Here is a 24568-nt window from a genome sequence, read left to right as displayed (position 1 = left end):
ACATTACAGCATGAATTTGTTTCATGCCCTGCTCATTTTCAGTGTTTTCTCCCTCATTTGAGGAATGATCTAAGACTTAATAAACACCTTGCAGAACAGCTCATTCTTTCACATTTTCTTGGAGAAAATTCTCCATATGTATTTCTAAGTAAAATGTTTTACATGAAGAATAGTTATGAATGCCCAGTGGCTAATTAATGGTCAAGCTTGCTTTGCTGCCTTGGTGAGATGCAATTCTCTTGTAGGCATTTTAGGAAATCTTTCCTGGAAGCCAGTAATTTTGGGATAGATTTTCAGCAAAGATGTACAAATCTTGAAACAAGCCCTGGTAGCTTTGTCACTTGTCACAGAGCGAGTTCAGAATGGAGTTATGATCTGCAAACACTCCAAGTTCTCATACTTGGTTTGAACAGAAAGAGGAGCCAACTGCAATCATTGTATCTTGGTCTTAGGGGACTTCCTAGCTTTTCGTTTTTGACTCTTTCTGTTTATTGCTTTTAAAACATATGGGTCAGGCAAAAGCCTGGGTCTGAAAGTTTTGGGTTTTTTTCTAAATTTGGCATGGTTGCAGCTGGAATTTAGATACAGTCTCATTGCTGTTCCTGAAGTGAACAGAAGGGTGCCCTGATCAAGATGCAAGACTGTGTGCTTTGGCCTCTAATCCATAGATGGGCCATAGCTCCGTGCTAAAAGGAAGAGAAGCCTATAGTGTAAGCTCTCCATCACTGCCTTACACTTTCCAAAGCAAGGATTAATTAATACAGTAATATCCTTTCTGGAAATAAGTGGGATTGAAGTGATGTGTTGGCAAGTAAAGGTATATGGGTAATTGGTATCATCTGTTGGTAGATAGGGAGGAATATAATTCAGTACCTTCATATCTCTAAACATGAGCTGCAAAATACGGCAAATGAACATCAAGCAAATTAAAAGGAATCAGCACTCCGATAATTTGTTTTTAAAGTCATACTAGATCTTAGGCGATTTTCTGATACGATTTCATAAACACTGTTGTGACAGTCACCACATTTCTTGTACTGGACATTGGGTAACAGAAACCAAAATAATCTGCCAAATATGTAAGGCACAATAAAAAAGGAAAAAAAAAAGTGTAGTTTCTTAAAACAGACTGTGTCTGTCATCTCTGACTGCAAGTGTGATGTGATAGTAGCCACTTGGCATAGAACCGTACTTGTAAAAGCGTTTTATATATACGGCAAATGAATGACACCTTCTCTTATAAGCACCTTAGCAAGAGTTTAGCTTACTTGTGTAAATTGTTGAATTGACTTGTGAGGTAAGGTATATCTGTGCTAAGGTGATTATACGATAGGGATTTCTGTAGTGTTAAAGAGGACAGAGGTTTCCAGAAGTGCTCCTTCTTGACATAACTCTGCTCTTCATTAGTCAGTGGAATTTTAACGCCACCGACTTGTCTTTTATAAGTTTTAACACTGACTTTGGGAACAAAGTTAAACCAACAGCAACTGCTTTTGGAAATCCCAACCACTGAGAGGTGCAAAATGTGCTTTAAAAAAAAAAGCATTGTGTGTGGTTTAATATATTTAAAAGGTGTATTATATTTTATAGGCACATATGAAGATTATGAACTAACCCTATAATTGCCTGATAACTAAAATACAACACTGCTTAAGTGACAACTTATTTCTATTTAAAATAGTGGGGATTATTTTTTTTAATAAATTAGATTAACATTTTTACAACCATGTTTACAACATTCTTAAAACGACATAACAAGCTGGTTGACATATAGCCTCTATTTTGATTCCCACTAAATCCTTTTTATTTTTTGAAATTATCTCTCCTTTAGTTTATAGTGAGTTTTGTTGAATAATAACGTAAGTAACAGCAGGAATGTATGGTGACATACTGTCTGATCTGCAGTTACATAGTTGGTCTTGCTTGCTTAGCCCTTAGATTTTTGAAGGTAACTATTTACCCAAGGAGTGTTTGTATTCATAAAGTAAAAATGTTTCCTCCCTAAACATGGGCAAAATTAAAAACACACATAAACAACCATTATCATTAGCTCACAAACATATGCTAAAGACCATCTACTATATATTATTTTATAACTTTTCCAAATGTAGTTTAGTTAACATTTTAGAAATATTATATTATTTCTAAATCCATGTGCCTGTTTAAACTTCATTATCTCAAATGATACTGAGTGAGTGGTCATGAAACAGTATCATAAAATACATACAGACATTATTTTAATGCAATAAACATGTGATTTTTAAGACTATCTTAACAAACACACATGTTTATTCTTTGCTAAAACATGTTTCTGCAAGTGCCACACCTATATTTTGCATGTTTTCAGTCAGTTCGTTCAAAAGATTATGGGGGGGGGAGGAAATAAGTCTCTCAAAATCTCAGAGCAAAATACCAGCCTATTTTGACACAGCTGTTTTTCCATAGCAACACTTTTAATTCTCAGAATTTTTCTTAACTGTGAAACATGGGTAGGGCACTGAAACATGCATTTTTATATTTTTGCTCCTTATGAACCAGATAACACATGAGATGCAATGAAATTTTCCTAGATGTCAATTTTTAATTCTCTTATCTTGAAGCATGAAAGTGAATGGTTGCTAGATTTGTAGACACACTGGTTTTAGTAGCAATTGCATCTTATGTGGGATGTATCTGGTGTTTTATTATTTGTTTTATAGTGTCATTTCAATGTAATGTGCTGTTCTTTGTGTCTTTGTTGTCTCTTTTTTTTCTTTGTCCCCCCAACAGCATTTTGTCCCGCACAGGGAAGAAGGAGAATCAAGATGCCTCCAATTTGACAGTGCCCATGACCATGTGTCTTTTTCCTGTGCCATTCCCACTCACCCCATCTCTAAGACCACAGGTCAGTTCCATCAACCCTACTGTTACTCGCTCCCTCCTTTACAGCGTCCTGCGAGATGCTCCATCTGAACGTGGCCAGCAAAGTCGTGATGCTCAGTTATCAGACTACCCATCTTTGGACTATCAAGGACTTTACGTGACACTGGTGACACTGCTGGATCTAGTTCCCTTGCTACAACATGGTCAACATGGTAAGCAGGCCCTTGAACCCTTCCAGTACGCTTAACTTCAGTGCTGTGAATCCATGAATGATGCATAAATGCAGTAGAAGAGATGGGCCTAAACTGACCTGGATCTGGAATTCAAATCTCCTGGGATGTATTTATATTCAAGTGTTTGGTTTGACTTTCTTAAATAAAAGATGCTTTTTTGCTAACTGTGGATTTGGGTTTGAATTCTGAGGTTGTCTGATTTTTAGTGATATGCTGGTGGTATGTAACTAAAATACAACGGTATGTAACAAAAATAATACAGATGGGTCTAAAAAAAAAATCTCGATTTTGAATTTGAATCTGCTGGGATATCTTCAGACCGGTCTTTTTGGGGTGGCTCTCTTAAAAAGGCACAAATTGCTTGCAAATGTATATCTGGCCTGTAACGAATATGCAGATTGAGTGTTTTGGTGAAGGTCCATCTCTAAATAGAACATAGTATACATTTAATTGAAGAAAAAACATGGTAATGGTGATTTGAGGTGGCTTTAAAATATTCCTGGGTAAAAAGATAGCAATATTTCTGTCTGACTTACAGAAAAGCTGTATTTTCATATGTTTTGAATTAGTTAATCACAAGATTTTTTTGACTGTGTTGTATTTGTATTGTTTTCCCTCAAGTTCTGCATATGTCTGGCTTGTTAGCCTGTGACTTTCCATACTGGGATTCAGGAGCCCAGTGTTCTCCCTATGCTACATAAGCCAAATATTAATTTTCACCATGGTATCAGGGTGTATTACTTTACATAGTTCAGTATAGGAAGATTGTTGTCAATCTGATACGCTGCTGAATTTATTTGGGAGGAAGGTTGTTTCTGTTAAATGCTGAATTCCTTTTGAGTTGGCAGCAGCATATTTTGAATCAAAGAGTACTGCAGTAGGAAATGGTACGATCTTGCAAGAGGGGGGCTCCTAGCGAATTGTAGACTTGTTGACTTAACTTCAATTTCTAGAAGTGGTGGAGTTAATAATCAAAACAATCTTTTCCTAAATAGATAACATGGTGATAATTAACAACCAGTGGAGACCTGTAAAGAACAAATAACATTGAGCAAATTTCCTTTTATGGCAGTGCAATGGCTCTCCTGTCAGGGTTTTCCTGTCCTTAGTCAGGCTTTTGTTGCTGTGTCACTTGACATCCTAACAGGCAATCTGGGACATATGGTTCCCACCTGAGTGACAAAACACTCCAGGAGTAATTACCAGTGGCTCTGGTCAGCTGGAAGGGTGTACCAAGTGGGAATCTTACAGGAGTCTGTGCTGGGTCTAGTGTTATTAGATTTTATTTTTTTTACTTGGCTGATAGAAATGAGAGAGCACTTTGATTTGCAGGGGTTATCAAGATGGCGAATAGCATGTCCTTTGTGTGAAAGATACCCGATTCAAAACAATCTTGGCAAATTGCACTCTGTTTTGAAAAGTCTTCAAAGGAGAAACGTAAAATACTACGTTTAAGCAGGAAAAATCAAAGGCAGAAATGAAATGGGGGAAATACTAGCTTGAAAGCTGTACTGCAGAGATCTGGGTGTTACAGTAGATCAGAGGCAGACCATAGGTCACTAATATATTAATATTATACTAGCAATATGTAAACAGGTGTTTTGTGTATGAGACACCCAAAGCATTTTGCTTATTGTTCTAACAGCCCTAGCAAAGCCTCAGCTGGAGTAGAATTTTCAGATTTGCCCATCTGGCTTCAGGAAAGACGTGGACCATTTGAGAGGAGTCCAGGAAAAGAAACAAGAATGATTTGAGGTCTAGAAAATGTGAACAGTGAGGAAAAATGGAAAGAACTTGGTTTGTCTAGGTTAGAGAAAAATGGGAGGGAGACATGATTATCATATTACGAATATGTAAAGGTTGCTGCAAGGAGAAATAAACTAAATGAAAATATTTGTGGTTACAGTTGATCAGGATAAGAAGTTATAGGTTTAAACTGCAGCAATGGAAATAAATAAAAAAAAAGGCCTTTTTATCATAAAGATGGTTAAGCACTAGGATGAATTGCCAGGAGGAGAGGTGAACTGTCTTGCATATTTTTAAGAACAGTTTAGATAAATATCTGCCAGGAATAATTTGGTTGACTCATGCTTGGGGCAAGGGGAGGTCACTTGCTATTTTCTATGGTTTTGTGTATGGAGAATTAAATTTTGCAATACAACTTATTTATTTCTACCTCAGCATTTGACTAAAAGAAATTTATTTTGTTACCAGAACAATCAATGTTGTTTGGGTAAGTATAACTGGTATGCTAGGCGGTCCTGAGCTTTGCTCAAATCAGATTATACAAAACTCTCAATGATTAGCTGGTAAATATGTATTGCAAGAGAGAAACACTGTCTAGCATTAAGGGTCTGGTTAGACCTTTGCATAGAAGGCTTGCCAGAACCACTGAAATGGAGTGCTAATTTTAATTCTTACTGTGACTCATGATGTTTACAGCTACAGATCTCTGAGCACTTCACAGAGGCAGTTTTAAATCATCCTAGTTGTACAGATGAGTTTGAAGGCCTCTGTAACATACTTAAGGTTACAGACTGAGTAACAAAAGGAATTCCTCTCATGCAGGCAAAGGGCCTTATGATGTATTGGGGTCATCATACAGGTTCAAACTTGGGGCTTATTGAGTGCTGTAACCTTTTTTGGAGGGTTATTGGGCCCAGCTCAATTCCTCATTTGGAAGAGGGTGTAAAGATGCCATGGTGCCCAGATACACAATAACCTATCCCTTCCCTTTGGATCTTGCAATATTGCACATGTCTTAAGTATCCCTTCCAAAGAGCTGTAGTATAATTAATTAGAGTAAGTATGGAAATTCTTGATAAATATTCCTTTCCTTTTAAGCCTTGGCCATTTTTGGCCTCAATGGCTTCCCAGGAAAACAAGATCCATAGTTGAATCACATGTTGTTTGAAAAATACAGGGACACTTCCTGTAGTCTCTGTGGGGGGGTACTTTGCAGCTCTCTTGAGGGTAATTAAGATCAAAATCTTATTTTTCTGTGGCTTATAAAGACCAGAATGCTTTTTGCAAAAGCAGGTCTTTCAATACCAAAGTGCATATCAAATTCTGATTCTAATAACATCTCTGCTTAAATGCAGGCCACTGTATGTTAATCACTGTATGATTAAAATCAACATAGATTTTAATCACTTATTTTACTGGCTGTAGTATTCGTATTCCTTCCAAACTCTTCTGAGTACCGTTGATCAGCTGTTTCCCTCTACTTTAGGAGAGGCTTAAAAATGATGGGTGAATTCTCTTGTCTATAGTGATTAACTTTCCAAATTACTTTGAGGGGAAAGCTTGAATTTAAATGCAATGTATTTATAGTTTTGTAAACTAAAAAGTACATTGTTGTAATTATTTTTCCATTGTAATGATTCTGTATTTATTTCATTTTATTCAACAGATCTTGGGCAATCAATTTTTTACACTACTACATGCTTACTTCCTTTTCTCAGTGATGATATTTTAAGTACTTTACCCTATACAATGATTTCAACACTAGCTACCTTTCCTCCATTTCTGCACAAGGATATTATAGAGTATCTCAGCACATCTTTTCTGCCTATGGCTATATGTAAGTAGAACTCATTCTAGTATTGTTATGTCTCAGAAAACATGGAGAACCATTGTAGGAGTCAAAGTTTGATCTGTCATAGAATTGTAATGGGACATCAATCTACTGTATGTATATATGTAAAATAATTCCATGTGACTGTTTTTCAAAGGGAAATAATTCTATATTTTTTATTTATATATTATGCTTTGTTAATGTGTGAATTCTTCCTTCATTTAAAAGGTGAAGTTTAGCTTCTTTAAGAAATACATTGTTTTCAGACTCGTAGAACTTTCAGTGCCAGCAGTGGGAGTTTTGAATACAGAATCAATGGACAAGCTGCTCCTGAAATGATAGATGCAATAGCAACATGTATAATTTTTGCATCTGGGTGTACAAGAATGACGCTTATCAATGTAATGATGTGACGAATTTCTGATTTTTTTTTTTTTCCTCCCTCTCTCTCTTCTTGGCATCTTCTCTTTAAGTTCTGTACTAAATAGCTGTGCCTGTAATGTCTCCTATCCATGTGTTAAGACTGAATGTGACAGTGCCTGCCTCTTTTTTTTTTCTTTCTTTTTTCTTTCCCCCTTGAGGGTGTCACATGATTACATAATTTCATAATCCCTGCAGAATGTGAATCCTGAGGTGTGTTCTGAACGCTCGTCTATGTACCTGATAAAAAGCTTGATGGGATTTCAGTAGTAGTGAGAAATTTAACTGTTCTGCAGATGGAAGCATTAGGATCAATATTAAAAGTCAGTTTTAACCAACAAGCCTTTTACTGTGTGGGTGATCAAACACTGGAACAGTTTGCCAGAGAGGTTGCAGATTTTCCATCTTAGCAGATGCTAAAAACACAACTGGACAAGGTCCTGAGTATCTGCTCTAGTTGACCTTTCTTTGAGCAGGGGGATTGGACAAGACTATTTCCAGAGGTCCCTTCCAACATCAACCATCCCATGATTCTGTGAGAATGTCTCCTCCTTATCTATACTCCAGACCTTTATGGAAAAACATAAACAACTTTCTACAGAGATCAGCACTGATGCCATTTAAGCATGTAGAAGATGCTGTTAGAACATGGAAAGAAGCATGGTCCAGTGTTTTGAGATTAAGACTTTATGGAAATTTATCACCTACATTTTCTGGCTTTACCATTCGGTGGTCTTGGAGGAATCCCTTAGCTCTTCTGTACCTCAGTTACCCCATGTAAAATAGTCCCCTGTAAGACATTGCAATGATGTTTTCTCTGTTAACTTTGACAGGTCTAATAACAGTATGCAAATGAAAATTACTAAGATATATTTCATACATATGTGTAATAGGTCCTTTTTTGGGTTAAGAACAGAATGTTGCATTAAACTCCTTTTTCTTCCATTACTGTTACCTGTTAATGAACAGCTGATAAGGTGACTTATCCTTTCCTGTGTATCTTCAGATCTGTAAAACTGTTCTCCAGAACAACTGATTGAGCCAAATCCTTGGTTTACTTTAATAGATACTATTCCCCAGTTGCCCTTGGTAGAGATTGCACCCATGTAGAGCATGGGAGCAACCTTTGTCATGCTGGCTTTTTCCCCCAAAAGTTTTGGTTAGATCTCTGTATGAAACCAGTCTGCTGCTCTTTAAATTTGGCTTCTACTACTCTGTCCTACTTTTCTGCTGATGGCCACATTTTAATTGCTAGGTTAGAGCTGCTGAGTATTTTTTTCAATTTAAATCCATATAAATAGACCTTGCTGTAATAATTTGGGGGCTCTTATGTGTATGGATGAGATTCAAAAAAGAATTAATGACGTGCAATGAAGAGAGCCATAGAAATGTTGGGTCATGTGGAGAAGTACCAGATAGAAAAGAGAAATTCTCCATTTTCCCTTCCCTCCTTTTCCAGTAGAGCGCTCTTTTAATTAGTGTCCTAGTCCTTCCCTACCGGGAATGATCTGCTCCTTTACAAGGCGAGTGCAGAACCTTTCCTTCCCCTAGTGTTCAGCTTTGAATCAAACCAAAAGGGAGGATACAAGAGATTGTGTAAGCAGCTGGAGAGCCAGATGGGAGGGGTGAAAGCATCTTGCTGAACCAGTAGCTACAGTTCTGTGCTTCTATCCCAAATGCTTGGTATTTGGGTCCTGGCAGCCAGGCTTGGGAAAGTGCCGTGAGGATGGGGAAGATACATGTCATATCTCTGTGTAGGAAGTTACCTTCAAAGCCATATTGCCATGTTATAGTTCAGCAAATAAACACCTACACTCTGCAGGGTTTTTCCAAGTATACCATTTGATAGTAACCACTTTGTAGGAGACCAGAAGGAACTCTAGCCACTTTATGTGCGAAGTCAAAGTTACAACAGCTTAGCTACACTTCAGTGCTACTGTTTATCATTATCTTAGCATAGTTCACATAACAAGGGGGACTAATTTTTCTGGAATGTAGCTATAACTTGAACTCATACTATGTGCTCCCTGGGAAGTAATCTGTGCCATACACCAACAGCTAGCAGCTACCACCAGCCCCAACCCTTCATCAGTATACCTCAACAGCAGGCTTTCCATTTTCTATTGTTTCTTTACCCTCCACTTCCTCCTTACCTTGCCTACAATCCAAGCCCTAGGTGCACTTGACTATACAAGTGATGTTGTTTTGACCACTCTGTGAGTTCTGAAGGAGAGTGCCTGAGAAGATCACTGTCTTCAGATAGTGCAGCACTGAGAACAAAATATTACTGATCTGGAAAACCAGGTGTGTGCTCTGTGAAGCAATACCATATTCTTAGTCATCTTCCTCTTCCAGCAGAAAAGGGTTTTCACCCCCTCCAATACAGAATGTTTCTAGTTTGGTGGTTTTTTTTTTTTTTTTTTAATGACATGGTACCTTAGGAATTTTATCTGTATCAGTTGGAGTCAGTTATATGCTATTTTCGCCTAACTTTCCTTGTTATACAATAGAAAATGTTTTCTTTTTTGTTTTTCTTTTCTTTCAAGTGGGATCCTCAAAAAGAGAAGGTGTTCCAGCACATGTCAATCTATCTGCATCATCAATGCTAATGATTGCAATGCAGTACACATCAAACCCGGGTATGTGTAACATGCAACATGTAAACTATGAGTCATATAGTACTGTGTCAAATGCAATCAGAAAAGTTCAGATGATGGGAAAAATCTGTCTCACCATCTAAAACAGAATGAAAAATAAGTGATTTTAGTCAAGACTGGAATTTCCGAGCATCATGCTTGAAGTAATCATTTGTAGATAAGAGATCTCTGTGATGAAGAAATAGGATTTGGCCCAGGATTGGAGACTCTGATCTACTCTTGTTTGACATCAGAAAATAGCGTTGATACATAACATCAGTGTTGGAGAGAAATCACCACTAAAACTTTGACTATAGAAATTCATAGTAACAGTTTAGTTATGCTATGATTCATATCCCACCAAGTTCACAACTGATACTGTTTTTTAAAGAAGATAGGCAATGCTGGCTGCAGGCTTAACAGAACTATAATGAATTTAATTGTAATCAGAAGTATCTAAACACAAGGCCATTCTTTCTCACTGTGGTGCAGTCCCAGTTAAATCAGTGGCATCACGTAACCAAATCGAAACAAAATTTAACCTGAGGGAGCTGTTACATTGCACGATAGTCAGTTATCTCCCATTTTATGTAGATGGTGTGTGTGTGTGGAGGAACCCCACACTGCAGTATGTGTGTGAGAAGTGGCATATCATGCTAACATAGTTCGCAGCAGTAAATAAAAGCAGCACACCGTTTTTAAAACCTGCTAGCACAAGTTAGTTTTTTTCATGAAATGTTCTATTTTTGTTTGTGAATTCCGTGTTCCAGCCATCTGGGGAAAATGTTGCCCTGTGGTTTTTGGGAAATCAAACATGTAAAGTAGTTAATTTGGCTCTCACGTTAGTTTGATGCAGAGTGGCTCCTGTAGCCTTTGGTATACGTGAGAATAATGTATTGTTACATGTGACTTCCATTACTGCCTCAAGATGAATGACAAGATACCCATTACAGCTTTGCGTTGTGCCAGAGGGACAAAGTTTAAGTGAATTAGGAGGTATTCTTAAACTAGATGTGTTTGAAAAAGATCTCCATTGCTGTGCAAAAAGCTGTACACTCATAATTCTCATTATCTTACTGTATATGTTGACAGAAACAAGTTGCTAATATTTAATTTCTAGTCTTTTGTGATGACTCTCAGGGCAATGATTCTTCTTCAAACCCTTAAAGTAAAAATTAATTAAATGAGGTACAGAGTTTTGGATGGACAAAACAAAGCCAATCAGCTAATTACGTCACTTCTGTAACTTGAGTTTCCACTTCAGTATTATGTCTATACTGTCTTTTCTCTCTCAGTGTATCACTGCCAATTATTGGAATGCCTCATGAAATATAAGCAAGAAGTATGGAAAGTAAGTTTATGATTGTACATACTTTGTGGAAATGACTGTATTTGGGTAGTAATGAAAACCAGATGGCTTGAAAATTGAACTGACTGTGTGCCAAGAAGTTATGAATGATCTTTATACCCAGTTCTCCTTCTGGATTATGGAGAGAAGGGTCCTTCTGATTTTTAGTTTACAGAAGCAACTCCATGTTTTGTAGAACAGAGCTCTGTTGCATAAATACTATGTGGTTATGGCTCCAGTTAGCAGAAATTTTAATATCGACCATTCTTCTTAGTTCATTTGGGACTGAACTTTCATGAGGACTATTTGTGAGTATTGTCTTAGCCTGAATCTGATCTGGATCCAGTTATTTATCTATATCACATCTCTGCTCCATGGCTACACAGAGGCTTCATTTGCTATATGTTAGTATACTGTGCAGGGTGGGTGGTTGCTGTTGGATGCTCCGATCAAACTCAGAAGACAATTGTGAACATGTTGTTGAAGTTAATCATCTAATATGCTTGTAAGAGCATACAAAGGATGTTTGGTAGAGCATGAAATGTATATATTTTATGTGTTCAGGAATCTTTGAACACAAGTAATATATATTGAGTTGTGTTTTGTTACCTTGCAAAATAAACATTTTGTGTGTGTCTTTCCTTAGGATTTGCTATATGTGATAGCCTATGGACCATCTCAAGTTAAACCTCCAGCAGTACAAATGTTATTTCACTATTGGCCCAATTTAAAACCCCCTGGGGCAATCAGTGAGTACAGAGGACTGCAGTACACAGGTCAGTGCAGCTGTTTTTGTATAGGCCAAAATAAATATAAAAGAAATTATCAAAGTGTGTTAATGTCACACGTTTACAGTTCTATGATGTATTTTGAAATCTTTTGTTTCATAAGTTTGTACTTTTAAAAATATATACAGTATCCATTTCTTTGTATTTTCAAAAGATGTTATGAAAAATAAAACCTGTGATCGTGGCTGGTAAATATATTGTGTTACTCCTGATACTAACTAAACCGGAACAGAAGAAATAAATACAGTGTTCCAAATGGTCTGTGAAGCTGCCTTCTTGGACTCACAAGGATTCTGGCTTATGTTCCTTTCGATTATTGCTTTGGTTGCTTTTGTTGTGCCAGCTGCTATCACTGCTGCTGTTGCTAAGAATCCTTATCTGGCTGTTACTGTCAAAAAAAGTCAGGTGACGTCAGGTGCAGTCAGTATAATGGATAAGTTCTCAAGGTTGACTGTAGGGTGAAAATGAGAGACAAAGTCAGCAATGCAGCTGGAGCTGAGTAGGCAGACGGTACAAAAAGTCCTCTGTCCACCAAACTCCCCAATGATACTGATGGGACTGTGCTTCTACAGTGGGGACTGTCCAGCAGCAATTCATGATTTGCTTTCCCTGCTTGCCTGTCTCAACCTGTTTCAAATAATCTCTGTCATATGGGATATCCTTTGTTCACTTTTAAAATTTCTGGACCAGAATGCGACATTTTAAATAATAAAAATGAAAGATTGGAAGAGACCTTAGAAGACCCCCTAGGCCAACTCAAGTACATCCTGAATGCTCCTGATACATGTTTGTATGATCTGTTCTAAAGCCTTCCCTTGAAGGGTTGATAGATTTTCTTGACTTTTTTTTAAAAAAATCATTCTTCTTGTACTGCTCTGCATCACTTCTTTCATGCAAGCAGGTCAGTAAACTAAGCATGATATTCCATCTGAACTGTTATTATCAATGGGTAGACTGGATAATTTTCCTATATATAAATTTTCTGTTAATGTATCCCAGAATGGGATGAGTATTATCTGCAGTTGCTGTAGTTGCATTGCATTTTGACCTGGGGGCACCCCATATAGCATCCAAGTGATGCCACTTGAACATACCTTTGTTGTTTACTTCTTGTCATTACAAAGCTAAGGCTCCTTCTGTGGCTGGACTTTTCTTCCTTTATCATAGCTGTGATTTCATTTTGCCTGGGAATGTTACAGAGTTTACTCAGCTACTCCTACCATTCTGCTCCTGGAGTGGAAGGATAATTAATTAATTCAAAGTGTTGGTGAGATCAGGAAAGGTCTACAGTGGGGATGTCTGCATCTTACTGTCTCAATTTCTTCTCTGGGTTCATGGTTCATTTCATAATTATACAAACAAGTCAGTAGGCATATATATTCTAGGTTGTTTGTTGTAATTATTAAGCTTCCTGAGGAATGGCTAGGTCTTCTCTCATATTTGTATAGTACTTAGTACAAGAGGATCTTGTTCTCAATTGATACCACTAGACACAAAGAATATAAATATATTTTCTCCATTTATTAATCAGCTGTGTTTTGGTTTTGCAGCCTGGAATCCTATTCATTGCCAGCACATTGAATGCCATAATGCAATTAACAAACCAGCTGTGAAGGTACTGCTATTTATTTAGGGGTCAAACCCAACTATCTGGGGGATGGGAGGTTGCACTTTGACCCCAGCCATACGCTCTGGCTGTGTTCAGGTGACCAAGAGCAGGACCTAAGGGAACAGCAAAGCCTGGCAAGACCAAGGGGGCCAGAACAAGGGGGCCAGAACTTTGTGAATATGTTCTTTGTCTGCCTAAAGCAAGATGGGATATTTCCTCCAACTACTGTGGGTCAAGTCTTGATATTAAACGTGAGGATGGTTGCAGAGCACTTTATAAAATTCTAAGCTGGCTCCTGGCTAATCCGTGTAAATATTTTCCTGAACACATATATGTGTAAATATGTGCACAAATATTACCATATGCAGGAAGCATTGTGTCAATTACATAGATAACGTATTCACCTTGGTATCTTGATTGGAGTCATACAATGCACCTACTCTGATTGTGATCCTTTGCTTGGAATGTGCCCTCAAGCAAATAGCAACAAAGCTTTACTTACCTCTTCTACAGCCCTCTTTGAGGGATGTAAATGATCTTTCCTGTTTACATGTGGGGTGACAAAGTAAAATGGCTTGACCAGGATCATAGCACAATTTGATGGCAGAGGCAAGAACAGCATCCCAAGTCCACAGCATACTACAGTTAGGTGTACTAATTAATTAGATTTGTATCATCTAGTAAAATATGTAGATACAACCAATTTTCCTGGCATCAATTCATATACTAATGTAATTACATTAGTCAACCAGTTCTTCAGTGAGCCTTTTCCATGGGCTATGATACTGATAGGGCATAATGGCGACACCTATCTCACAAGTCCTGCAAGGGACCACGTTCCTGCCCACTCCAATCATTCTCCATGATCCCTTTTTATAGGAAAAAAAAGCTGGAATGTGTTGCTTCCTGTTGTAGTGATCACTAGATTCAGACTAATCACTGAATAGAGCAAAATATAAATGAAATTTACAGTTCCAAGCTTTGCAGATGCAATACCTGAATATTTTTGAATCATCTCTTAGCTTAATTTTGACAGAACCAGTCTTGATCAGTCATCACTCAGAAAAATGCAGCCTGTTGTCTCTTGGATAGATGACTGCAAATTTGGTTAACAAAGATGAGAAATATTCAAAGAGGCATTTGTCTTTATAAATAAGATCTTGCGCTTGAATGGAGTAAGAAACATTTTAAGTGGTTAAGATATGTATACATACTACTGTTCAGCTTTTCCTTTAATAGTACAAAACACTTAACTGCCAGTTACATACACATTTGTTTAACTGTAACTGTAACTCTTTTCTGTAACCGGCTGATGTGGAAGGATGAAAGCTAATGCAAGACAAAGTTTGGACCTATGCTGCCAAGGGAACTGTGGGTCCATAGCATTCATTCTGTCACTGGAATTGTGCTGTATAGTTAACAACTATGATGACTGAAAATTAGATTTTGCTGGAAGTTGTGTTACTGAGAGAGAAAAATCTAGACTTTTACATTACCTTGTCCTAAGCAATGGACCCTCTAAGTGACCATCTCTTTGGAAAAAAAAAATAAAAAGTAAGTCTGTCGTGACTATGCAATGTAAATGTGTAACACAAAATATACTTGTCTTTCGGAGAGTGATAATACTGATATTAAAATATGTCCTGTTCTCTTCCCATAGGCTCTTATTTTCAGTTATATCCCTCTCTCTGTTAGAAATAATTTGAGATCCTGTACTGCCAGATGCTGAGTACCATCTTTCAGAATACCAAATGATCTCAACACATATCGAAGTGGTGTTATATTGTATGTCCTAGCATTAATGTGTTGAACTTTCTCGGTGAACTTCAATGAACAGATGTGTTAATTCTTTTCCTTCTCTGTGTTTCAGATGTGCATTGACCCATCTTTGGCTGTGGCTTTGGGTGATAAGCCACCTCCCCTATATCTTTGTGAAGAATGTAGCCAGAGAATTGCAGGGTAGGTAAACTAAACCAGGTATAACTCTGGAGTTACGCTTTATTTCAGTATGATTAGCATATAATTTATATAGATTATCCTGTTGAAATATATGGAGCACACTAGCACTCAGTATGAATAAGGTTTACCCCATGAAAGGCATTTGCATCTAGCTTGAACCATAGTGAGTTTTAAAGTTAAGATCTCTGAATGAATAAATACTGTGGGATGCATTGACTATGACAGGGGAACCTTATTAATGTGCAAGCTTTTGCTTATGAAACGTTTTTTCTACTCCTCCTTTAGTTGTCCTTAAAAGCAGGACATTACAATGAAAGCTCTTTCACAGAGACTTCATTACTTTTCTGTAACATGTATTTCAGATTATTCTCCAGGGTATACTGTGAAGCAGCAGAGTAAGGAATTGAAATTGGTCCAGGCTTGTCCAGTACCTGGAAGGAATATAGCCTGAGATGAATTAACCTCACTTACTCTTTTTGTTTTTAATTTTATTTTTAAAAAATTGCTAATTTGGTTTGCATTACTTTACAAGATCTACTAATACTTATGGAGAGTTCCAATCATTAGTCCAAATGGACAAAGTTACAGGTAATTCAGAAGCTACATAGATATTTTTGTCCCCAGTTTAAGACACCTTTATATCACACCAGCTGTAGGAAAAGCAATTACATCTCACCTTAGATCTTTAAGTCATCACTGATTTAAAGCTGCAGGAAAAAGTAATTGAATTTGGTAGAAGCGTAGCTTCTAAGGAGCCTCACAGAAAATGGTACTGGTAATTTTTTTTTCTATGTTCATCTGTTATTCTTCACTATCATTTCTTAGCCATCAGACTTTCAGAGCACACACTACTTTAATTTGATAAATTTATGCCTTAAAGGTAATTTTCTGAAAGCCTTGAACATGGTGGACCAGCATCAGCAAAGTGATAATTTGCAATAAGGCAGGCACAACAAAGAGAGTTAATGTAAAGCAGCCTGCAATTTATAAAAATGCATTTCTAAAAAAGCAGCTTCCGAATAATGTCAGTCCTATCACATTAATTTAGATAAATTTCCTCTGTGCAAAAATAAATGCATATATAAATAAGAAATGGAAAGCTAATTAGATATACAATTTTTTTAGGGATCACAGTGAATGGTTGATTGATGTTCTTCTACCACAAGGTAAGAGGTATTTTAAGGGTAGGTACAAACTAATTGTAATTGTACAACCCCATGCTTACTGATATTTCTGCATACTGTATTACTTGAAATGCTGCATTCTATTCTAAAGGAGTTTTTTAGAATTTTGAAGTAGCTTGTACTTAATACTGTTTCATGCCCTTAAAGTACTATGAAAATTGACTAATCCTCTATCCAAAATAGTATGCAACTCTTTATGTGTGAGGAAACAGAGACAATTGAGCAGTTTTTCAAATCTAGAAGCATCCACAGTTGGGTCTATGTTTTTTAAAAGTATTTGTGTCCCACACCGGTGTCCAAAAAAAGGGGGTAGTTCTTCTGGTAACCTGGGTCTGATTCGAAAGCTCTTAAAGCTTTTCTATGAGCAGAAGGCTGTAAAGGATATCAGAAAAGGACATAAAATATTTTTCAATGATCCAGTCACTGATCCAATCATTGTCCTTTGGCCAGTGAGAGAGCCTGATATTTTATTATCTACCAGGAATGCAGACAAAGCTTGTTGACAGACTAATCAGAATTTCCTGGGTTTACAAGGACAGTCACATATTCTCTAAAATAATACTTTCAAGGACAGAACAAAGACACTCCCTCTCTCTTTGTTCTGCAAACTGAAAATTATTAGGCAGTGGAGATTTTTTTGCTCTCTCCTTTTAGTTGAAATCTAATCCAGATTAAGAATGTTTTATTTACTTAAGGGAAGTACCTCTTTTTACTCAGCCACCTATATTTACTGAATCAGATGTTGCCAGGGCAACAGACTGAATTGCTACTGCTTACAGGTTGAATCTGCAAACATTTCGCTATGGAGTTATGGGCCACAGATGTAGTGGCTGCTTCTACATTGTTCATCTATATTCACTAATCTTTCATCTTGCAAGCTTTCACAGGCAGTGTAGGCACATCTGAGCCATGTCTCCTACAGCGTGCCTACAGGTGTACTTTTACAAGTCTGTCTGTGAGGCAGTAGCATAAGCGGAAGGTGGATGGGATGCAGAGCGTACCACACTTAATGCGCCAAGGCTGTTCTTTCATTTCAGTGTAGAAATAGCCAGTAGGCTATTGAGGCCAGTGTCCTTCCTCATGCAGTCCAACAGGCTTAGAGGTTTCAATAATATCTGGAAACACAAGTTTAGCCTCAGAGATTTCCTTGCAGCAAGTCCATTTTCCCATGGCTGCCATAGTAAAACAGAAGGATCATCATTCTGTGTTGATGTTTTGTATGCCTTCCCCTTACAGCTGAAATTTCTGCTATATGTCAGAAGAAGGTAAGATTCAGTCATTTGTGTGATGGGGCATGATTTGATGTTGTGTGTAGTGTCATTCCATTACTATGTGGTGCGTTCTTTTTTGTACCATTCCAAATTTTCACAATTTATCCATGAATGCATTTGTGGGATGATGGGAATGATCAGCAGCAAGGTTTCTTTTTGTTAAAACTGCTGATGTTTAATTTGAGTTGTAGGTTTTTGTTGAAGTGGCAATTAGTAAAGCAATTCAATTATGCAGTTGAGCTCATTTTTTATTCTATAACTCTGCTTATGAAGAGGATAGAACAAGATTCGTTTTAAGCCTGAGTGCTTATACATCTCCCTGAAGTCTTGGTTTAATCCTAAATTGGACAAAAATCTTACTGTAAACTGTATATTTTTAAAAATATATGGACTGAAAGTCTTCAGTGCTTGGCTCTAAAAAGATTGCTGACAAAAAGAATCTGCTTGCACTACATACCAGCTAGTGTGTTTTAATAACGTTTTAATAATGAGGAATATAGTGTATAACATATTCTAGATCTTATGTGGTAAAGAGAGATTTTATGTTGGGCTGGATTACCAGGTGGCAAAAATAAAAGTCGTGCATATTTTGGAGGCTTGGACAGTTACCTATGACAAGGCAGATCCTTACATAGCATAAACTGATATGGCATCATTGATAACACTCCTAAGGATCTGCCTGTTGCTGCACGTAGCTTAAAAAGACATTCTGAAGTATAAGCAGGGGTTAAGAGAACTACTGTAAATTTTAGAGATTGCTCCAAGCCAGAAAGTTGAGGTTGATGACTTAAATGTTGGTTTGGTCTGCTCCAAAAGAAGAGCCTGAGGTCATTTTTCTGGAAGTTCAGTGACACTTGGCATCAGGAATTTGCACACAATTGTGCTTATGTATAGTGATTTTGGAAATGACTAACACTTGAGCCAGTTCCCCAGTGCTGGCTGTCATCCCTGTTTTCAGTTCCACTTCCTGATACTTGTGGCCTGATAAAATCTTTTTTATTTTCCAGAACTGTAGTTCACATGTCAGAAGAGCTGTTGTCACATGCTTCTCAGCAGGCTGCTGTGGCCGCCATGGCAACAGGCCAGTGCGCTATTGCAAAAGGTGCCATTCGAATCATCACAGCAGTGAAGTTGGGGCAGCTGCAGAAACCCATCTTTATCAGACCTCACCACCCCCTATCAATACCCGGGAGTGTGGGGCAGAGGAACTTGTGTGTACTGTGGAAGCTGTGATCAGGTAATACAGCAGCTTATGAGGCATCAATATGTAAAGCAGGATCAGGCTTTCATGTAAATATTGCCTGCAAATCTTGTGCAAGTTGATTTCAGTTTCAACAGGATAAGTTCAGAGCAGGGGTGCTGAACTCCTGCTGCATTAGCAGAGTACTGATCAGCTGTGAGTGTTGTCCTCATGGAAGAAGTCAGCCTTGAATCCTAGAATTTTATGTTATTTTATTACTGTTCTCAGGAAAATGATGAATCAGATGCCTTAAACTCTAGTTATTCTTGATCAGATACCTGTATCCAGTACAGGAAAGCTGCATTCACTGACCACAAGCTTGTTTTACAGCTTGCTGAAGGAAGCGGAGTTTCATGCTGAGCAAAGGGAGTATGAACTCAACCGCAGGAGACAGATGGGCCTCTCCTCTTCCCATCACTCCCTGGACAACACAGACTTTGATAATAAAGATGATGACAAGCATGACCAACGCCTCCTGAGCCAGTTTGGAATCTGGTTCTTGGTAAGAAATCCTTGCTCTCTTCTCTCACTCCTCTCACTTCCCTCTCCTGTTCTTTCTGAAGCCTCAGTTTTATTTCTTTTTTTCCATTTCTTGGCTTTAGTTGGATACTTTTCTGATTTGTAAGCAAAAAGGAGGAGTTCTGTGAAGCTGTCAGACTTGGAGGTTTCAGAACTAGTTTGGGTGGAGCTGTTCACTGCCTTCTGAGTCTTGTATAGAGTACATGACAGAATTATTCACCCTCTCAGTTTTTTTATTGACTTTCTATGTGCCGTCATCTTCTGCTCACAAGTGCCCCCTGCCGAGTGCCATTGTTTTAACCTTACAAGGCAATCCCCTGAAGATCTATCTTCACCTTCCATCTTTCAACCTCACTCTCTGGAAGCTCAGCTTTCTCTCTTACCTCTGAATACGTTGGATGAGTCTCAGTGGGCTGCTTTTCCTTCCTGCCTTCAGATTGATATAACTGGATCAGTCCCACTCATCGTACTCCAGCTAATTCACCTGGTGTGGGTTGAGAGAGTGAAGCTCTGCTGGTTCTACCCCTCACAGCAGCTAGCAGAGATTATTCCAAAATAGCAGGGCTGCTGCTGGCTAGTTCATGAGCAGGCCAGGCTGGAGCCTGATAGATCCTCAGAAACTGGATTCTGCAATTCTCCCTTAGGAGAATTCTCCTTCTCAGGGTCTTTCCAATTCACCTTGAGCTCTCAGGCTCTCTCCTCCTCAGTCACCCAGTGACAAGTGGGAAATAGTAGGACCCCTCATCCGTCATCTAAACAGATATAGGGACAACAGGGTGGCAGGTCTAGAATCCCATAATGCCAACAAAGCTGCTCTGCTGTTTCAGGTGACTACATGAGTAAACTTTATAGTCTGAGGATATCTTGTGGGTTTTGTTGTTTAATGTTGTTTTAGACTTAAAGCCTTTTATTATTTTTTTTAATTTTTTTTTTAATTGTGCCATATTCATCTGTTTCAAATGATGTTTTGTAAAGACTGAAGGCCTACATTTCCAGAAGTAGAATTGAAGTGAGAATAGAACAGGTTTTGTTACACTGTACATGCCTCATCCTTGACATTGAGAGTCTGTCTTTCTATGGTAGGGAGGGGGAGCTCACTGACTTCATTCTATTCTTACAAAATCTCTTGATCTCTCTGTAGTGAGTATTGGCAGAGATGACAGCATGGATTGTGAGAAATAGTGGGTTGCTGTTTGTCATGCATAAAATGAATACCTTTCATCTAGAAACTGGACAGAGCTCAAGAGTTCCTATTAAAAAGGCTGCCAGCTGATACTGCCTTTGTGTTAACACTCAACTGAGACAAGCACCAGGAAGCAAACACCTTAACTTCAACCTGCAATGGAATAGAACAATGAAGACTGTCCTTGGAATTGGCAAGGGTGTTGTTAGCTGCCCCATGACAAGAAAAAATATGGAGGAAAAGCACTTGTAAGATGGGTTCTGATCTCCTCTGGGAAGCAGTGCTGTCAGCTGTTTCCCCAGAAATGACCTGAATGTTTCTCCTTTGTTCACTTGCTGCAAGGTAGCAGTCACTGGTTTCAGGTTGCCAAGTGCTGAGAGTAGTTTTCACTAGGAAGTGGCAACAAACAGCTGATAGGTGGTTAAAGGAGCTTCCTAAATCTCCTGTCATCTATTATTTTCCATTCTTTGGATTCAGTGCAGCAACCTGACTTGAAACTTTGTCTTCTGTCCCCAGAAGATACCAAGAGCTCAAATAGCAGGTAATTAAGGGCTTAGCAGTGTGCCTGGTCTGTGAACTGGGGTACAGACTTGGTCTCAGATTTGGGACAGTTTTACAGTGCAGGAATCATTTTAGAAAGAGAGTTTGGAGAAGGGGAGAAGAACATTAATTATTATGTGAGAATTTTTGAGGACTTAAAACTCATATTCCCGCTCCAAATGAGGACAAAAAAATCAAAACTGGAATCTTTTTGCAAAGCAAAGATCACTTATTATATTAAGTAGACATCTTCTTTCAGACATTTTGAAACTCTTTGTTTGGTTTTTCTTTTTTTCTTGTACATTTTATATATAAATGTGTGTATGTGTATCATATATTTTACCAGGCGTTACATTACCTTTTGAAATTAAAAGTCATTTTAAAGTTCAAACCAAAAGGTTTCAGTTTGTCAAAGCATTCTGTATTGTTATTTTCAGTGTTGAAACTAGGAAACAAGAAATTCAGTGCTTGTTTTTTTCCCCCTCTTATTGTTATTTTCTGTTTTGGAAATGTTTTGTCAATTGTCCTGTGCTAAACTCTATTTATAACTGATCAGCTCATTTGTCTTCCATGTAATCTGCATCCTCATATCTCTGAGAATATGCAAAATATAGTAGACAAACAATTTGCCACCTTTAATTCTAGAAATGAAACTTGATTTGCGTTTCTGTCTTCCAGGTGAGCCTTTGCACTCCCAGTGAGAATACACCCACAGAGAGTTTAGCAAGGCTGGTTAGCATGGTATTCCAGTGGTTTCACTCTACAGCTTACATGATGGATGATGAAGTTGGTAGCCTGGTTGAAAAGCTCAAACCCCAGTTTGTTACTAAGTGGTTGAAGACTGTTTGTGATGTCCGGTTTGATGTCATGGTTATGTGCCTCCTTCCTAAACCAATGGAGTTTGCCAGGGTAAGAATAATTTATCTGAAGGTTCCTTTATTTGCTACAGAGGTTAAAGTCTTAAGTATAAAGACCATTTCTCCCCCAGCTCTGTCAAGGCAAAAGAAATCTCAGTGGTTGAGAGAGCAGTGGAGCTCAGGAATTTTTCCTCTTCCTAGCATTTTTAGTTTACAGTAATATGAAGACAGGTTGGAAGAATGTTATGGGTATTGAAAGATACTGTACATTTTAGATAGCTGCATCTTTCCATTATGCTGCTGAAGCACCCAAACTTGTGTTTAGTAAAAGGTAACATTTGTCTGCTCCCAGATATAAGCCTGTCCTTTACTAGTCTGCTTTACTAATGTTTTTCTGTTCTTTGCATACTTAACCTGTGCAGCTGTAAATTAAGGTTCATGAAATCACACGGTTGTAACTGAAAGGAACTCTGGGCATACTGATATACTGTAGCTTCAGATACCTAATTTAAGTGACTCAGTTAAGAGACTAGGCTGCCATGGTTGACCTTATTGCAGATGGAGAGAAAGCGACTTATCTGGAAAGACATTCAGGGTGCCTAAGTGAGACCGTTGCTGGAATCACTTCTAGAAAGTGTCTTTCTTTCTGTACAAATTATGAAGCAGAACTTGTCACTTAACCTGGATAGTGAAGACAGGCAGCAAAGTCAGGCATGTGAATATTCCTCTATAGGAAATGAAACATCAACATGAAAATAGGAACTTTATATTTGTGAGGGCATTAAGACTTTTTCCTCATTTATCACTACCAACTATACCACATGTGCTTTTGTAAGAAGACTTTCATTTGTGACCCTCTTATGTAAAATGTTCAGGGAACATGTTGGTTTTGTTTCCTAAAATTAAGTGGTTAGACTAGGAAGGGCCATAAAGACTTGATGTGATATATTACGTCATCAGGGATGAAGTGTGCATCCATGCATTTTTCGTGACCTAATACGTGCTGTATGTGTGCAGACCAGCATGTGTATGTGTGTAACTCTGAACCATCACTCTGAAGATACACCTGGCTGTGGGAGGATTGGAGGGCAGCTGAGGAAATTTGAGAGGTGGATAGATGAATTGAATGTTTGAACTGAAGAAAAGAGATCATGGATTTGAGGCTGAAGGGGAAAGGAAGGACTTAACCTCATGCTGTAATCTGTCGTGGATCTTTTTCTTGTCTTGGATCCAGCACCTTTTTTTGAGTTTTATTACCCCCACTGCAATACGTAAGACTAGACTGACAACTTGCCAGATTTGCAAGGGTTCACTGGAATGTGAAGACAAACAGCCATGAAATTAGCTATGATGAATGGAGAAAAAATAGTTTGTTGGCTGAGATTACCAGTAGTTGCTGCCGAAACAGCAGGCATCTCTAGAGCCATTAGTGAGGACCAGCAGATGTGAGCTGAGGTCGGTCAGGATAATTAATCTCTGTAGGCCAGTTACTTATTTACTTAGAAGTGTATTTTTTGGCTTCCATCACTTAGAACCTTCCATCAAAAAAACCTGAAACAACCAACCACAAAAGAACACCTGGTACAGACAGAGTGTTTCAAAATAAAGACACAGCACTGTAACGTGTTGCCCAGAGGAAATAATTGAAGGTGCAAGTTTGACCAAACAAATCTGTCCCTTGTTGAGAACTGTAAACAATAAGAGGTTACTCTTCGTCATGGCCTGGAAGTGAGCAAACTTCATCTAAATCTTGGACAGTGCTTTTGTGTACTGTGGGTCAAATGAGAGAGGAAAAAACAATGCAATCCCCATGTCTGAATTCTAATTCAGGCTGGAAGGTGCTGATGATCACCCCCCACAATTTCTTGGCTGCAACATGCTAAGCAAATTTATGGTGCTGGGCAAGTTACAGGGACTAGAAATATCATTCATCAGTATGATTCCTGGAAATACCCACAGGTCGGTGGATACTGGGACAAATCGTGTAGTGCTGTGACCCAATTAAAAGAAGGGCTGAATCGAATCCTTTGCTTGATTCCGTACAATGTAATAAACCAGCCGGTGTGGGAATGTATCATGCCAGAGTGGTTGGAAGCTATAAGGACAGAAGTGCCTGATAATCAACTGAAGGAGTTCCGGGAAGTGTTGAGGTATGTAGACATATGTAGGAACCATTCTCTGGTTACGTATGTTGATCATTGAGTGTTTTAGCACAATAAGATGGTGACAACAAATAAAAATGCCTGTGTGTAATAAACAGGAGTGAGTGAATGCTTCTGAATTTTTTGACTTACATTTAGACTAAAGCACTTAAGCTTTGGGAAAATTTCCTTTTATTGCTC

At 38.2% G+C, this 24568-nt stretch overlaps 1 protein-coding gene across 3 annotated transcripts in view; it reads left to right on the top strand.

Moving 5' to 3' along the window:
• UNC79 (unc-79 homolog, NALCN channel complex subunit) overlaps positions 1–24568 on the top strand; it is a 114471-nt gene that overhangs the window by 9292 nt on the left and 80611 nt on the right. For 2 of the 3 annotated variants that reach the window (XM_059819495.1, XM_059819494.1), the window contains exons 3-15: positions 2770–3074; positions 6508–6678; positions 9639–9731; positions 11024–11079; positions 11723–11852; positions 13415–13479; positions 15344–15432; positions 16558–16598; positions 17853–17881; positions 18895–19124; positions 19458–19629; positions 22048–22278; positions 24186–24376. In XM_059819495.1, the coding sequence (XP_059675478.1) occupies positions 2770–3074; positions 6508–6678; positions 9639–9731; positions 11024–11079; positions 11723–11852; positions 13415–13479; positions 15344–15432; positions 16558–16598; positions 17853–17881; positions 18895–19124; positions 19458–19629; positions 22048–22278; positions 24186–24376 (1803 nt within the window). Of the gene's footprint in view, positions 1–2769; positions 3075–6507; positions 6679–9638; positions 9732–11023; positions 11080–11722; positions 11853–13414; positions 13480–15343; positions 15433–16557; positions 16599–17852; positions 17882–18894; positions 19125–19457; positions 19630–22047; positions 22279–24185; positions 24377–24568 lie in introns of those variants that run through there. The other variant, XM_059819496.1, reaches the window with a different exon arrangement.

The sequence above is a fragment of the Gavia stellata genome, chromosome 7 (assembly GCF_030936135.1).
Source record: "Gavia stellata isolate bGavSte3 chromosome 7, bGavSte3.hap2, whole genome shotgun sequence".
NCBI classification, from domain to species: Eukaryota; Metazoa; Chordata; class Aves; order Gaviiformes; family Gaviidae; genus Gavia; species Gavia stellata.
Note: the sequence above shows the minus strand (reverse complement) of the source record. Positions and strands in the feature narration are given on the sequence as shown.